General features: G+C 44.3%; 1 protein-coding gene across 3 annotated transcripts in view; it reads left to right on the forward strand.

The window, feature by feature from the left end:
- The window catches only part of tex2 (testis expressed 2), a 29,511-nt gene that overhangs the window by 9,244 nt on the left and 2,507 nt on the right, over positions 1–17,760 (forward strand). For 2 of the 3 annotated variants that reach the window (XM_076751654.1, XM_076751653.1), the window contains exons 3-12: positions 6,256–8,044; positions 9,848–10,048; positions 11,174–11,537; positions 12,233–12,522; positions 12,877–13,020; positions 13,128–13,227; positions 15,413–15,533; positions 16,146–16,268; positions 16,566–16,775; positions 17,449–17,569. In XM_076751654.1, coding sequence (XP_076607769.1) covers positions 6,281–8,044; positions 9,848–10,048; positions 11,174–11,537; positions 12,233–12,522; positions 12,877–13,020; positions 13,128–13,227; positions 15,413–15,533; positions 16,146–16,268; positions 16,566–16,775; positions 17,449–17,569 — 3,438 coding nt within the window. In that variant the 5' untranslated portion in view covers positions 6,256–6,280. The remainder of the gene's footprint in view (positions 1–6,255; positions 8,045–9,847; positions 10,049–11,173; positions 11,538–12,232; positions 12,523–12,876; positions 13,021–13,127; positions 13,228–15,412; positions 15,534–16,145; positions 16,269–16,565; positions 16,776–17,448; positions 17,570–17,760) is intronic. The other variant, XM_076751655.1, reaches the window with a different exon arrangement.

Below are 17,760 nucleotides of genomic sequence, written 5' to 3' on the forward strand. Positions count from 1 at the left end.
GGGGGGGGGCACTGGCAGCTCATTGTTAGGTTAATCCTCATTATTAAAGACAAGCTTCCATCTCGACTGATTCGGCGAGGTCAACCTGTGGTTATGATTTGTGGCCTACAGCTCACATACCAGTGTTGTGTTGCCGTCAAAGTCCACCGAACACTGTCACTATTGAACACTTCATAACTTCTTTGTTTAATCTGGCAGTAAACGAAAGTGGAAAAATGACCGTTTGCTGTTTTACAGGAGGTCATGTGCCAGTCTTAAACTTCCTGGAGTCTCTGCTGGTTGCCTGGCAACTGGTCCTAAGCAAGAAATAGTCCCTCACATAATCCCCCGTAAAAACTGCAAATTCTAGTTTTTACACTTATTTTTTGTACTTTATTTCTGGTGACTTAAATCAGGCCTTTCTGTCCTCCATTCTGCCCACGTTCACTCAATATGTTACATGCTACAACAGAGACCATAAAATGCTGGATTTATTTTATGTCAGTACCAAGGAGGCACATAACTCAACGCGTCTCCCTCCCCTGGGAGGACGTTATCACAACCTGGCGCACCTCCTGCACCTGCCTGTACAAACCTCATACACTGGCAGCCGGCTGTCACTCACAGTGACAAGATGGTTCAACAAAGCTGATGAGGCTTCGAAGGACTGATACAACTGTGCGGGAAGTACTTTGCGATGGTGATGGACATTATAGGACATTGACAGTCTCACACTGTTTAATGGACTATATCAACTTCTCTGTGAAAAATGCAGTACCCCCCCCAGGACTGTGCACTGTTTTTCCAACACTGGATTACTCCTGACAGGCTGTCCTCAAGGTCAGGAAATAAAGAGGATCTGAAGGACGTGCAGAGGGAACAAAAGAGGAGAATCAGGGTGTGAAAAAAATAACAGCTACAGGAGGAAGATGGAGGATCAGTTGGAGCAGAACAATGGTGAAGTTAGGAGGGGCCTTAATAATGTACAGCCCCATCCCCACTTACATCCCACATCCCACAACTTCCAGATCACACCTCAACAGCTAGATTCTGGGGGCACTGACAGCACACCTGATGAAGATGCCAGAGAGGCTGGTCCTTGTCCATCTTTCACCCCGTCAGAGGACCTATGACAGTTTGATGATTAACCTAAAATTTGGGGTGAATGACACTGTCAGCTACCTCCTGCATAGATCCATCTCTCAATCACAACTTGACTGCTGACAGGAAGAGACTTAACAGACCGGTGAAGAAGCCCAGCTCTGCTCCCTCGATCCAGTAGGGGTGGTGGGAGAAAGGAGGATGATGGCTAAGCTATCATCCCTGATGAAGAACATGTCTCACCCCATGCAGGACTCTCTGACAGCACTGTGCAGCTCCTGCAGTGACAGGCTGCTTCACCCGCGCTGTGTGAAGGAGAGATACGGCCAGTCCTTCTTTCCTGCTGCTACAATCACACTGCTGCATACTATCAATGTTTCCTGTGTACAATAATGTGAAGTCAAGGCCTTGTTTTACTGACGTATTGTACGTTGTTTTTTTACTAAAGCTTTTTAGCATTGCACTTTCCCTACTATTGCTGTAACACTGCAAATTTCCCTGCTGTGGGATTAATAAAGGATAATCTTATTTTATCTTATCTTCAGAGGCTCTGGTAGGTGGATTTTTTATTTTTTTTATTTTTTTTGGAAGGAGCCAGTCCAGCTGTTTCACCCTGTTACCAGTCTTTATACTAAGCTAAGCTAACTGGGGGTTCTTGCCACCAGAAAGTGTGTAAATATATTCCCTAAAATGTCTCACTTTTACTTTACTTGCGCGTGCAGACATGCTACCTGTCGTCCTGTCATTCTTAACCTTAACAACAACAATAATCTCTAAATGTAACAGCATAAGGACAGTGGGTCTTCACAGTGACCCCTCCCACTGCGCACATCTCCTCAGGGCCTGATGTTCGTCAGGGTGTGTGACAGTCGAGGAGTATCTACCCATCAATCAAATGCAGAGAGAGGAAAGGGAGATCAGGTGAGTCTGTCAAAAAAAAAAAAAAAGAAAGAGACGCATATGGAATCTGCTGCAGCATCTGTCAGGCTCGGTGGTGTATCAGCTGCGTTTTTTAGTAGGAATGAACCGAGCGGAAAATGATGAAAAACTGTACCAAATCTTGTTTGCCTCTGCTTCTTGGCTCTTAAAAATTTGAGTTAATGGGTCGTTTTCAGCGGCTGATTCAGCTGAGAAAAGAGAGACATGATATACTGAAGGCGGCACAAACTGACCATAAATACATCTCCGTCTCTCGTTCTCCACCCACTCTGTACCTCCCTCCTCTTCACCACTCATTCATTTTTTTTCCCCCTTTTGTATGAATGTATTTCAAGTTGAAGGAGGGTTTTGAGTTGGGAAGGGTTTTAACCAGTTGTGGATTAGGAAATGTATCGATTTTTGGACGTCTAATGTCACAAAAACTATGCCATTTTTTGCTTTTCTCTCCAGTCTCCTGTTTTTTCTTTCCCCCTTCTCCATTTCTACTGTCTGTCCATCCTCTTATTCTTTTACCCTGCTGCTTTTAACCTCCCTTCCCTCCTCTCTCTTCTCCCGGGGTGTTGGCTTTAGCTGATTGGCACTGTGGCACTGCTTGCTTTGATTAATTGGATGAGTCCTGTCTCCATGCCAGACTCTCCCCTCCACCTCCTCCTCTCCTCCTCATCCAGAAGCAGCTAAAACAAACATAGTGCTTTTTATGGCAGCGGCGCATTGAGGAAGTAACTGAATCTGTGGGTGTGTCTGCAAACATTCTGCAGGTTGCATTTTGTTCAGTCTGAGGAGCACTAGACATGTTTTCATTGTGACATCTATGTTTTAGCTCGCATAAAGCCTCGGATCTTTTGGGCTGTGTATGAGTCATTCATACCAGTGAATACATCATTTTATGTGTGTTTAGCAGTCACTACTGTGTGACTGTGTGTATCATTGTGGTAAAATGTGTTCTGCAGACACCTATTGTAGTGGGAACTACCACAGGAGTATTTTACATACCTACTGTACATGTCCGTCTGTCTGCTTGTGGACAGATTTTGTCACTGTGCAGGATGTGATCATGAAACTTTACTGGTGTGTAATTGAGATCAAAATGAAAGCTGAGTTTGAAGATGGGTGTGGTACAAACAAGCGTGCCGAAAGTAGGGAAAGGGCCAATGGCACTCCTACAATTTATGCCTCTGGCACATATCGGTTTTAAGTTGCGGATCACAGTATCCGGTTTCCTGTCATTCCTGCCCACTCTAAGACACTAAGTAAAACTAGAGACCATCTTGTGAAGTCATCACAACAGCCATAAAGCTAAATTATTGTGTGTTGTGCAATGGAACCCATGACCTGAGAGAAGTGAGCTTGGCAAAACAGATGAATCATGCCAAATTTATCAATATGCCCAAACATCCTTGCACAGTCAGGTTTTAACCTGTAGTGTATATATATACCTGTGTGTGTGTGTGTGTGTGTGTGTATATATGGGTTTCACTGCAATATTCTGTTGTTTGACACAAGTAATGTACAGTGTGACCATTGTGCAACCGTGTGAAACATTACAGACGTACTAAGTACTCGTGGGGTTGCAGCATCAACATGCTGACCAGCGTTGTGGCTGATGTGATTCCGTAGTTAAACTATGGGGAAAAAAGTCAATAACTGTCAGAATACGATGCACCAGATATGGAAAGAAAAGATGCACTAAAGAAACTGACATGAACCAAGAAGTAATAAACAAATGTATGGACAAAATCAGGTATCTGTAGTTCTATGTAAGCCTGAAGTTTAAATTTGAAACATTCTTTAATCAGAGTTCAAGTTAGACTGCACTTTTCATTTTCAATTAATGCCAAATATATGAGAACCTGGTGCCAGCAAATGTTCAGAAGCTGTGCTTGAAAATGAGGAACTGATTATCAAAATAGTGACACTTAGACACGTTTAACACAACAGTGTTAGAATATGAAGTTGAGATGCTTTGTCTCCTTTGTCTTTTGTCTGCGTCCTTCTAAAACCTGACTCCAGGAAAAACTTGGATCCTTCCCTGTCGCCCTGGTCGACCTCTGCCATGCTTTAGTCCGTCCTTCAGGCTTTGATGACAACAACAACCACTTCCATCTCCATGGCTCTGTCTCCCCACGCGTTTGTCTCCTCCCTCCTCTCTCCACTCCGTCACTTTCTCTCGTCTGTGCCATCTTCCCCATTTTCTCTGTCCGTCTCTGCCTTTCTGCCGTCTTTTAAGTGAATTCCACTTCAAAAGCTTGTCTCTGAAAGGTCGTCTGCAGCCTCTACAGACCCCCTGAGGCTCTTCATCTTTCTTCTTTTTGTTGCTCTTTTTTCTGTCTCTCTCTCTTTCCTTGTTTTTATTCGATCTGCTGTGCCCCTAGCACAGCCATGGCAGAAGCAACACACACACACACACACACACACACACACACACACACACACACACACACACACAGGCACGCACGTATGCACACACATACTCAAAATGACACACACAAAACCCATTGTAGCACAGCCAAGTGAATGGCTGGCTGGGAAAGTCAAATGCTCTGTTATTTCATCCCAACAAATACAATCTCTGGAGAGGCAGTGCCAACCGGAGAGCCCCAAGGGGCGCCGGGGCTTTCTCAGAAATGCACACAATCACACAAGCTCACTGCACTGTTGTTTACCTTCGTCCCTCCTTCCATTATAAGCCATTTTTATCGAACAGCCTGAGTGACTCTGCGGGGGCCCAAACAGCATGTTGCTGCTTGCCCTTCTGTGCATGGGTGTATATGTGTGTGTGCTTGATTTGCTGTCCCTGTTTGATAATGCTAACCAGGGATGATGGACTCTATGCGATGTGGAAGAATAAGCAGGCACAATAACTCAATAACAAGTTGAGGCCTCATTTAGTGAAATCACTGCATGATGAATGACTTTGGTTCCGCTGCGTTGAGACTATACAATAGACGCCTTGTTCCTGTGATCACTGGAGCCTAACAGCTTCTTTGTTGTGTGATTATGTCCTGCCTATTGTTACGATTGGGTGGGGGAAGGAGGGTTTGTTATGTTTATATGTTGTTTATGTTTTTTAGGATCCCATAAAGTACAGAAATAATGCAATGTATGACAAGATAAAATTTAACAATTAAATGACAAACTCAACAAATATAATGAGCAGTTTCAAAACAACATTTGAGCTATAAATATAAATGAGTAAAGAGATTAAATCAGAATACCGGCCAGAGAGCATTTTTGTGCATTAAAAGTGTTTCATTATGAGTTTTATAATTTTAGATAAATTAAAACACACAAGGTCTCCACCTTTTCTAACCACATCATTTTAAAGATGCACCAACTGCCATTTTTATACAGAGCATTTTAGCATCTTTCAGCTCGTTGTTTTGGTTTAATGGTCCACAGATGTTTTGGTTCAGTGTCACCGCTTTACACTGGGTTGTGCCTTATAGGTCAGTGTCTGTAGAGAAGGAGAAAGATTCTGTTGTGTCTGAGAACCAAAGAAAGCAGACACCAGACAGATTTCTTCAGATTTTTAGGCATTGTCTTTATTTTTATTTTTACATTTTTTACGTTTTTCATTTTTTATCCATTATCTGTTGTGTTCATTCTGGTTTTTTATGTAAATCACTCACTTGGTGCATGTGATTTCTTTCTTGTAAAGCACTTTGAGCTGCAATTCCTGTATGAAAGGTGCTATACAAATATAGTGCATTATTATTATTATTATTATTATTATTATTATTATTATTATTATTATTATTATTATTATTATTATTATTATCTCCCTCAGGAGTTGGTGGAGACCAAAACAGAGGTAAAATATAAGTGAATGGCACTTACATTCACCAGATATTAAGAAGAACAGTGTTAGATGCAGCCTTGCTTCTCAAGGCTCATGTCCTCTGAAGTAACCCATTAATCAGGTTGCGATAGTCTGAGAGGAAGATGCTGGTAAGACAGAGAGAGGCCAGGCCTGAGAGCAACTGAGTCTGTCAGCTACAGCCTTGCATAATGAGGGCTAATGGATCGGGGAGCATGGACATACCTGTCCAGTCTACTCACATTAGGATGAATAAAGAGCTGTGGGCCTGTTCTCCTCTGTCCTATGCATGGGACCTATGAAGTTATTCAACCACACTGCAACTTCTCAACCTCCTTCCTTTTCGTGTTTTGTACCAGTGTTTCAGTATCGCTGTTGTTATTAACAGTGTCCTGCTTCTCTCTGTGTGTCTCTCCCAGGCTGTGAGCCCTGTGCAGGGTGGTGATGAGCAGTCAGGGCAGCAGCAGCAGGGGAAGTGGCCAGCATGCTGACACTCCTCCCCCTCGTCAAGCCCCCGGACCCAAGCTGCAGGTGCAGCGCTCCCTCTCTCGTGACACCATCACCATCCACTTCTCTGCTCTGGGGAAGGAGGAAGACGATGAGGAAGAGGAGCTCTATGGGGTACCCGTTGGATCTGCTGGAGCTAAATCTGAGTTTGATGGTGCAGGGGGACTTCAAGGTGTAGAAGCTTCAGGTTCTGATGACCAGTCTGTGGCCACAGGCTTGGAGGCAAAAGAGGAGCTGCTGTTTGAATCTGCTGGTGTGGAGAGCTCGTCAGGGGCTGCTGTACTCCCCGTTTCCTCCACAACCCTGTCTGTTGAACCCTCATACCCTCACCCGCATACACCCTCCCCAGCCATGACTATTATCCCCACCTCCACCCAATCCCACCTAAGCTTCAGCCCTCCTGCTAGCTCCTCCTGGCCCTCTGACCGACCCTCAGCCAATCCTCCATCCACAAGCTCCAGCTCCTCCTCTCCTTGCAAGTCTGCAGCGTTGCCCTCCTCCAAACCTTTCCTCAGCCTGGTCAGGTCCTTGTCCAATGACGTTGAGTCTAGAGAGACTACTCCTGCGCCTACCATCGTTGCACCATCACATGCACGTCACCGCCACTTAATGAAATCTTTTGTTAAGTCTCTTTCCACGGACACTTCAAAGGCCGATCATCAGGAAGGTCCTCTTCATCACTATCTTCATCACCCCCCTCATCAGCAACAGCAAGTACAGCCATCCCAGCGGCCTCCACCTCGTAACATGCAGCTCTTCAAACAGTTCTCCCAGCCTCGCTTATCCTCCTGCCCTGTCACTGTTACTCACGCAGGTGGAGACTCCAAAACAGCCCCCTCTTCCCCAATCATGTCCCCAGATGGTAGGTCTTTCTTCAAGGTCCAAGAGGTGGAGGCAAGGATAGAAGATACCAAGCGACGGCTGTCAGAGGTGATGTCAGACCCCCTGCAGCTTTTTAGTAAGATCATGGGGGATGAGTCTGGTGTGGGAGCTGTTGGAAGTTCCACTTATCGTGCCAAATCGCTGTCCTCCAGTGCTTCAGAGCTCAGTGGTGTGACAGCGGTAAATGGACACGCAGAAGGTAACAACAACTATAGCATCAAGGAGGAGGAAGGGGCTGAAGTGGAAGAAGAGGACGAAACCCCAACAGGCAAGGGTCCTGACTCTGTTTATTTCTCTTTCCCATCACTGGCACCAGCTCCAGCCCTCGCCCAGACCTCCACATCCATTTTCCCCAAATCTCCTTCTCTCACTCTGGGACGCTGCTCTATGTCGGCCTTGGTAGCTCGACAGGAAGACGAGGAATTCTGTGAACTGTACAGTGAAGACTTTGAGTTATGTACCGATACAGAAACACCAGATGGGGATCATCCCGGGTCCAGGCAGCCCCATACTGGTAGTACTGGATTGTGTAGTGAACTTGACACAGAGGAGGAGGAGAAAATGGAGGAGGAGTTGGAGACTGTGCCTGTGACTGGCCTAATCTTCTTGACACAGTTGGTGTACTGGTATTTAGTCCTTCCAGTGCCACCATATGCATGTGCAGTGGTGCAGGGGATAGTAGCAGGGTTCATGTTGGCCTTGCTGGTCCTTTGGCTGTCCTCTCCTCGACGCTCGTCATCAGGGATGAGAAGTGGGAGACGAAGGATAGAGCACTGGAATGTGGCTCAGCTGGATATCAAAGAACCAGGAATCTTTAAGGTGAGACAGAGTACACCATGGATGGCTCAGTTTAGACCTGTTCATATATGACTTCAAAATGCACAGGCTTTTGATATTGCTTTGAAAGACTGAGGCATTTTTAACAGGTGTTCTTGCTCTTGCTTGGCTCCAGGACTACCATTAAGGTCTTGCTTTGCTGCAACATTATCAATTGCACATCTAAGGTGCATGTCAGATTTACACATTCTTGGTAGTTACAGGAAAATCATAGCACTGAATGCAAGCATGCAACAAGTAGCTATGTGCTATATTGCCAAGAGTCAAGATAACCTATATTAGATTTAGCCTTACAAGTTTTACACATGGAATTTGTAGCATCAGTGTCATATATAGCGAGGACACTGCATTTATCTTACCATGCCACGGAGAAACCAACCTAAGTGTGAGTGCCATACAGCACACAGAATGCCAAAATTCTTTATTTACCGTCAAGCACAAGTTAAATCGAGTTAAACTGTCATAGGCAGAATTGCTGTCTGCCAATAGCTTTTGTTTTGTATCTTTAGACTATATCTTCTTTGCTCATTTTAACATCTTTTTGTACTAGCCAAGCACTGAAATTTCCCCTGTTGTTTCAATTAAATTGGCTTTGGGTCTCAGTGCCTCCTTTGAGACTGACAAGGTGGGAGTTTGGATGAAAATTAAACTCAATACAGCCTCATGGGGACCAACAGCGACATATTGGGGTTATAGTACACTTTTTCTCCAGCTACAGTTTAGCTTTGAACCAAATTTGAATGAGAGTGCCACCACATTTGCCCTTTGTTCTCAGTTAACCTCACTCAGTGCTGTGGAAGCTCTCCTAGAACAGAGATGTTCAGTAGTTTGAGGGAGTTATGTAAGCGTGTGTACTTGTATGTGTGTGTCTTAGTGGGTACCAAGCTGTTGCAAAGGAGAGCCCTATGACTCAAGGGCACAGCTGTTCCAAAAGAGGAGCTCTGTGGTTGTGCAGAACATGATACACACACATGTGGATGAGCGACCCTAGAGCACACAAGTGCAGGGCAACAGCAGTGGGGACAAACTTTCTTCTCTCTCTTCATCTTTTGCTTTGCTCTGAGGATCAACAGAGAATTTGTGTTTCAGGTGCACCACTTTATCTTTTGCTGTGTTGTATGAACTTTGTGGCATGGCATCTTTGAATGAAACATTAGTTTTGAAATATATCAGTGTATTGACAGAAATATTTTTTGCATCCTTACACATTTTTTTCATGATTTAACAGTAGTTAAAGGCAATTGGACTTGCTGTTGGTTTTTAAAGTGTTTCACCACTTTACTAGTAGAGCCTGACGATACATCGTGACACAGAATAATCAGGGATATATTGGTTGCAGGCCGATATGTTGGCTGATAAGTAACAAGAAATTGCAGTTCAGAGAATGCCAAAGATCTGTTGTTTCTTTAACAACTAAATTTATGGGGTCTTTATAAAATGTTAAAATGTGATCATGTAGAAAAAATGAATATCAAGCAATAACTGAAGACACAGCATGTCCAGTTTTCTTTCACTTACACTTACCTGCCTTTCGCTTACTTTTGCAGCATGACCTGTTGACTTGAATGTCTTTGAATCCTCATAAGACGGGTGAAAGGACTTTGTACATGTCTTTGTACAGTATAATATCAACTCACCAGCAAGGAAACTCAACCTCTGAGTAAACCTACACCCGAAAACCCTGTGTTTGACCGGGACTCTGATGTGTGTATATGCGCTGCGAGAAAACATTATGAGTCAATGTCATTTAAAACTCCTCCCCTCTCCACCCCCTCAATCTCTCAGGGCTGGATGAATGAGATCCACAGCTATGACCCGGAGATGTACCACGCCACCCTGACCCACTCTGTTTACGTCCGTCTAGAGGGCTCCGTCCTGCGTCTGTCCAAGCCCAACCGCAACATCTCCCGCCGTGCCACACACAACGAGCCTAAACCTGACGTCACCTACATCAGCCAGAAGATCTATGACCTGACTGACAGCAAGGTGCGGTCATTGCGGGTGTATGTGGGTAGGACTAAGTGAAAGAGAGGTGCTGAAATGCTTTGACGTGTTTCTTTGCCTGCTTGTGAAATATGAGCATATGAGAGAAGGACAAAATGAAGGGGGGCCATTAATGTGTTAAGTGTGTGTCTCCACTGGCTCCCCAGTGTTTTTGTGTGCTTAACGGATAGTGACATCAAGCACACGTCCCCTCATATTTGCCTTTGCCTGAGTGCATGCTTGCTAATAGGTCATGTTCAGTGACAAAGCCACTCAGAGTCACATACTGTGTGTAAACATGGAGTGAATATCACAGGTCACTGACCCTGTACACACAACTGTGTGTCCTCTGTATTAGTGTGCTGACTCAATGGTTTTGTATATCTGAGGGCAGGACAGTAAGAAGACATTTCTCATGTCAGTGTATCATGGAGCAAAGGAGTCATTATGGTTCTCCGCATCATGCAACTACCCTACTCTCCTTCCTCTGAAATTGAATGGCTCCCTGAAGTGTCATTTCACCATCATTATTGCGGCTGTTTAGTCAGTCTTGAATGTTGCCTGCATTTATATATGCCAGATTACACATAGTCGTGTTCCCAAACATGCAGTCACAGCCAAGGTCTGATTGTTTTACTCAGCTCCAGAGAGGTGTGAGTTGCAATAGGCTGGAGAAAGAATTCACGCATGAATGAATGTAAACAAAATTGCATGTACCATTACAACACACAGTACAGCACTGAATAATGCCAAATGCTAGCAACTATGCTAGCTACTTTCATCATTAACAAAAACTTTGTGTTCTTAAACTGCTGGTCAAAGACATATTGAGCTTTGGGTGCGATAAATATAGATACATAACAGATGAGTCATTTGCACTTGTATTCCTGTCTGCATTTTTTTGTTTTCTTTCTATTGTCAAAATGTTTCAAGCCCCCCATTTACTCCCACTCACACCCTGGGGCAAGTCTACCACATAGTATTTGTAGTTTCAGTGTGCTCTACTCATTTTTTAATTGTTTGTCCTCATGTCAAAGTGGGAATGCTACTGCCCCAAATACAACAACATCGTACCACCGCTATTGTCATGCATTTGATTAAATTAACTTGGTCTATGTGCCCCCGTAGATCCAACTAGTGCCCCAAAGCTTGGCTAGGAAGAGAGTATGGAACAAGAAGTACCCCATTTGCATTGAGCTGGCCAAGCAGGAGGACTTCATGTCCAGGGCCCAGGGAGAGAAGCCTGAAGGTGGGGAGGACAGATTTACAGGTCTCGCTGAAAAGCTAGAAAGAATGGACAAGTGCGAGAAAGCTGAAGGATCAGGATCAGCAGACGAACCCAAAAGACCAACCTCTGGAGGGGGGGACCTGACAATCTACCTGTTTGGGAGGACAGGTCGGGAAAAGGAAGAGTGGTTCCGGAGATTTCTTCTGGCATCACGAATGAAGTCAGATGGGAGAGGTGGCAGTCTGCCTGGCATCTGCAAGAGTGGTGAGTTTGAGACTGAGCCATGTACAGTATCACACACCAAAAGTCATGGACAATAGGCAGGTTTAATGGTCTCACTCACCCTTTCCACACATATACTGTATTTGCACAGACACACATCACTTCTCACTGTAAGAATAGCCATTCTCTTGAGTATGTAACTGCACAGCCATCAGATCTGTGCATAAGCCTCAGCTTAGGGACTGCCAATCCCCTCAACTGAGCGAACAGATGAGTGTGAATGGGTCAGCAGGATTACATGCACAGAGAAGGAGCATATTATAGCATTGGTCTCCACTGTGGGATATAAGCCTGTAAGGATAAGGCCCAATTCAAAGGGAAACACCAGCACTGTGTTGGTCCAGTGATAAAGGCAGTGCAGGGTGAATAGGATTACTGGAAAGATTATTTGAATATCAAGCTGTTTCGTGGATATACATAGCAATTATACTGAAAATGACTACTTCAGTCCTAATATGAGTCAGGGAGACGATTCAGTGTGTCATCTGGTGTAAAGCATGCTGATTCAGAGCGTTGCAATATGTTGTGCAAATTCAATGAAAAATAGATGCTGTCATTGAGCATGCATTATGTATGTGAAATATGATGCACTGAGTGGAATCACTGAAAATGTTGCTGATGCATAATTGTGTCACATTACCCTCCCCTAACTGCAACCCCCACCCCTCCACTTGTAGCTTTCTTGCCCTCTCACAGCCGCAGTAGCAGCACCCAGTCTGTCGGAGGCCTGGAGGCTGAAAGCAGGAGCAGCAGCCGGGGAAGCCTGGAGGAGCTGTGTCCGCCTCGCCACAGAGAGACCTCCTCTGCCCTCTCCTGGGGCTCTACTGGAGGGATGAAGCAGAAGATGCTGTTGGACTATAATGTCTACATGGCCAAATTTGTCAACCCCCAGCCACCACAGAGAAGCCCAGCTGCCACTGACAGCCCCGGGCAGAGCCCAGAGAGCAGCCCCAAAACTACCAAAAAGGTAGGAAACAGAGGGACATATGAAACACTGAATGTCACCTGATCATAGGTAGTTTGTAGGAACTGCTTTCTGTTCAGTAACTCGGTCATGATTTCAGGAAAGAGACATTGCTGCTGACTTTCAAATGCATGTTTTTGGCTCTTTGAGCACTACAAGCTGAGTGCCATCTAGTTCCATTATATTGAAGAAAAGGCAGACATCTCTATGACCAAAATCTCCAAAACTTGGCAACGCACACCAAAACAATGTAGATGGATAAATAGCACTATAGGTGAGAGGAAAAATCTGTGTTTTTGATTTTGGGGTGAACTGTCCCTTTAAAGCTAAACGCACACCTGTATGTGCATCCTTTAGATACGCAGGAGTTCGGAGGAGGCTGTGGAACCTGAGGCCTGGGTCAATGCTTTTCTGGGAAGGATATTCTGGGACTTCCTGGGAGAGAAGTACTGGGCCAATGTAGTCTCCAAAAAGATCCAAATGAAGCTCAGTAAGATCAGGGTGGGTACTGGTACTTGCTGACAAATCAGGATGTTTCTCAGTGTGATCAGTTAAAGAGACAATTCTGTGTCTCTGATGGCTGTATTTCATGTCTTTATCGTCTTCAGCTGCCATATGTTATGAATGAGCTGACTTTGACTGAGCTAGACATGGGCTTTTCCATTCCTAAGATCCTCCAAGCCTCCGCACCCTCTGTGGACCATCAAGGTAGGAAGAGAAGCTACACTAGGTGTGCCTTTTTTTCACACAGTGTTCTGGATGGTCTGCTACAATAGAGATTTATTACTTTCCTGCCATCAGTTTTCTTCCCATTCCTCTTCTATCCTTCATCATAACCCCGGCTGTTTATCAGTTCACCCTCTCGGCTCTCTGAGACAATAGTAAGACGTACCCTCACTTTTCTCCTCCCCTCAATCTATCCATCTCCTTCATCTTTCTTTTCCCACCGTTCCTCCATCTTCCCTAAGCTCTGCTCATCCTCTCTCTAAAGTAAGACATTTCCCCTTCCCTTCAATCCTCTCTCCTCTGGAGTCCAGCCGCTCTGTTCGCCTCGCTCTATTAAGCACACACAGTAATTAAACTTCATGTCTTGGGTCCCCCTCTTCCATTACTGACTCACACTGCCTACCGCCAACGAAGGGACTGGTTTGACATACAGAGACAATACAGACATGAGGGGCATATTAATTCTTGGCTGGTTTGGGTAGAAAATCGCAAAAGAGAAGCTTAAGAAGGGGAAAGGAAGGAAAGAGGTTGTGGGAGGCGTGTTTCCATCATTAGCGGTGCTTTTAAGCAGAGAACAGAACAGGGGATGAGTAGATTCTGTCCTAATTTTTTGAAATAATCAGGTTTTGTCCAAAGACGGTCTGGTCTAATTTGGCCATGCATATAAAGATACAAGAGCATTGACAGTGCATCACCTTTGTCTATTCAGTTGAATGAGTCACACATGAGTCATTCTCCTGTCAGCTGCATTTTCACGGCTGAGTCTGCAGTGCTCATTAATGTGTTCTGTATGAACATATGAACCCACAGAAATACACTCACAAAGCATCCCAGCACATAATTAGTCCTGGGCAAATGGCATCTCTAATAGTGCTGTGCTATGCATGAACCGAGCAGAACGTATTTGCTTTGAATTGAAACGCACAGAACTTCATAATTTGTAGATATTTCATCGCTCTTGTGATGATGATAAGGAGGGTGAGAGTGCTTTGTGACTCCTTAATGCTGTGCTCCAAGAACCACTAAATGCACACAAGCTTGTGTAGAGCAGAACTTTGCATTACTTCTATAATAAAATATCAGTTTTTCATTCAGTACCTAGACATAATTCTATTAGATTATCAATAACATCGGACATAAAGTAGGATTGGTTGATATTTGTAGACAAGGGTCTACAGTCACACTAGTGACTCTGTGAGACTGTAACGTTCATTGTAAAGACAACCAAACTGTTAGATGAAGAGTTGAAGCATAAAATGAGTTTTTGATGCAGCAGCTGTGGTGAAATAACTGTTACATATATTTATTTATTTCTGAATGTTTAAACATGAAGTGTTCACAATACGTATGGCAGTGGTTGCCAATCCTCTACAGTTTAATCATCATTATTGTTTTCATCATCGTTTATATCATGTTAGCATGCTAACATTTGCTAATTAGTACAAAGTACGGTTCAAGTTTTTCTGTTAACATGTACACAACAACTACAGTGAAGCAGTCACTGTCAATGAGACTCCTCTAAGTGTGCTCCTAATATAATATCTGCTTTACTTCAAGAAAAAACAACAACATATAAGCTCTATGTTACAACAACCTAGATTCAAGGCAATATCTTGTCTCATATATAATATTATGATACATTTCCAACACACACATGCTTTCATCAGTGGTGCAGATGATGTATGTTGACTCCACCAAAATGAATCAGGGACTCCAGACTCTCTCCGTGTGTCTATACAGAGACACAGAGACACTGTCAAAGGTGTCCTGACTCCGTGCTGTCATCAAGCTTCTCTTTGACACTGCTGCCACACACATACAAATCAATGAGCATCTGTTAGGTTAGCATTCAATGAGCAAACAGCACAGGATCGAAATCCACATCGTTGCCGCCTGAGAAGTGTGATGTGTAAACAGGAAGTCGCCTGATGAAGTCAGCCAATAAGGAGGCAACGCTGCCCTAGAGCTGACCTTTTCGGTGTTTACTAGAGGATAGGTCATCTTCCTGGCAGCTCTGCGGGGGACCTCAGAGCAATTAGACACCAGGCAGGCTTGTTTGTTCACAGAAATAGCACTCAGAGCTGGTTCTTTTTGATGCTGCTGTGGTGCTGTGGGGGATGAAAAATAGCGTGCTTTTAATGTTGAAGCATAATGTTTCTGTTTCCAGGTCTGTGGTTTGATCTGGAGGTCTCCTACACGGGCTCCTTCCTCATGACGCTAGAGACCAAGATGAACTTGGCCCGTCTTGGAAAGGAGGGCGAGGGGCTCGGGGAGCATGGAAAAGAGTGGTGAGGCTTTAGTTACACTCAGTAATTTCCTCTTTTACGGCTTGTAATGAAGCTCATGAGGCTGAGTTTGATTTTTTAAGATGTCTTACAGATTTTTGAGCATGGTCCTTCACAGCTTGTCCTTACTCCTCCGTCTTTGTTCTTGTTATACTCTTATAATACAGTGAATAGTCCAAAATAGTATTAATATTTATGCTAAACTAACAGCTCTGAACTGGATGTTAATTGGGCCGATTTGCCTTTAAAACCATATTAGTTGTCACATCTCTTTTTTTCACAATTCCTACCCCTTTTGTGCTGGCTCTCCCTTCTCTTCATATACTAATCCTCTCTCTGGACGCTTACCGCTGTGGATTTGTTCAATGACTGGTGAGTTTGGGAAAAGGTGCCTGTCACCGAAACAACACATTTTGTTCTTGCTTATAGGTTATTTTCTTGAGTGAATGATTTGAAATTCAGTTCCTGTGATTGATATCAGTAGAGATGCATTTAATAGGTTTTAGTTTTAATTGTTAATGGGTCTGTGAAAAGCCATTAGAGCCTGCAGCTGTGTGTGTGTGTGTGTGTGTGTGTGTGTGTGTGTGTGTGTGTGTGTGTGTGTGTGTGTGACAGGCCCAGGCCACGGACATATTGTCTGGCAGACAGCGATGAAGAGTCGTCTAGTGCTGGCTCATCAGATGAGGAGGACCCCCCAGAACTCCTCAGTGACAAAGCCATTCTTCCTGGAGGCGAGGGGTGAGCAGTTGTCTCTCTACAACATCACGTATTTGAATTGAAAATGGGCAGAAACAGATTCACACTGATGTGTTGAAGCAGAATTTTCTGTCCTATCAGTCCACCCACTCAGTCGGTCCCACACATTTGAAAGCTTGCTGCTTATTTAATGTAGCAGGCGGCCACTCCCCTCCATCGTGGGTGCCGAGTAGCAAGAGATGCTGTTATGAATAAATCATAAACCTGACTCACTCCTTGCCTCCCCTCCTCCTTCTCCTCCTCCTCCTCCTCCTCCGTTTCCATCCTCTGCTCATGCAGCTATGTGGGAGGCCACAGGCCCAGCAAGATCATGCGCTTTGTGGATAAGATAGCCAAGTCGAAGTACTTCCAGAAAGCCACAGAGACGGAGTTCATTAAGAAGAAGATGGAAGAGGTGTCCAACACGCCCCTGCTGCTCACTGTGGAGGTGCAAGAGTGCCGCGGGACGCTGGCTGTCAACATCCCACCTCCCCCCACGGACAGGATATGGTACGTTCACTTCCAGGGAGGAGTGCATTGAGGACTGGAATGTAGTCAGTGAATGTATGAGATTTCTGGCTTGAGAATATAACATAGCACCCTCTGCTGGGCAAATACTGACCCAGTAAAATAAAAATGTTTTACTGAACTAAGACAATGAGGGCGCAAAAGTATGTATTTTCATTGAGATAATAAATATTAAATCCTTAAGTAAACACTGTGCACTTTATAGTAATAGTAATAATGATAACCTACACCAGCATCTACAACATTGATTCTCAACCTGTGAGTGAATACCAAGAAAACTCTGAGGGGTTTTACTGATTCTTCCATATTTTTTCTTGTAAATACTGCATACTTTTACCTCTCTAGGCATCAAAAATCCTTCAAATGAAACAGTCCTAGCGGGGAAAATCACTCATTGTCTGAACTGCTCAAAGTTCATGTACACCGTAAGTCCATGATCTATGGTGAGGGGGTCACAAGTCAAACAAGGCTGGGACCATTGTGATGTCAGTTTGTGTAGCACATTTCTTCAACAATAAGCCTCAAGTTGCAAAATAGGGAAATGCATTGAATTCAGTGTTTACTGAGAACCCTATGCTGCAGACTGCAGTTCAATTTGTATGAGTTTATGTCATTTTCTTGCCATCAATCTTTCCTCCTCTTCTTCCGCTGTCAGGTATGGTTTCCGGAGTCCACCTCACCTGGAGCTGAAAGCACGGCCTAAACTGGGCGAGAGGGAGGTCACATTAGTTCATGTGACTGATTGGATTGAGAAGAAACTGGACCAGGAGTTCCAGGTATACACTGAGAAAAACAGGCAACTGTGCATGCAAATTAATATAGACTGTCAGGATAGTTCGTAGGTGAAGTCATATCCCACTAAGGTGTTCAACCTGGAGCTAAATGTTTGCCCAAGGACAAAGAAACTCTCCTCCAGATGTTTTAGGGTGAGAATTAAGGTGGTAAAAGAGGATTAATTTATGGCTGC

Source organism: Chaetodon auriga, chromosome 16 (genome assembly GCF_051107435.1).
Source record: "Chaetodon auriga isolate fChaAug3 chromosome 16, fChaAug3.hap1, whole genome shotgun sequence".
Classification (NCBI taxonomy): Eukaryota; Metazoa; Chordata; class Actinopteri; order Chaetodontiformes; family Chaetodontidae; genus Chaetodon; species Chaetodon auriga.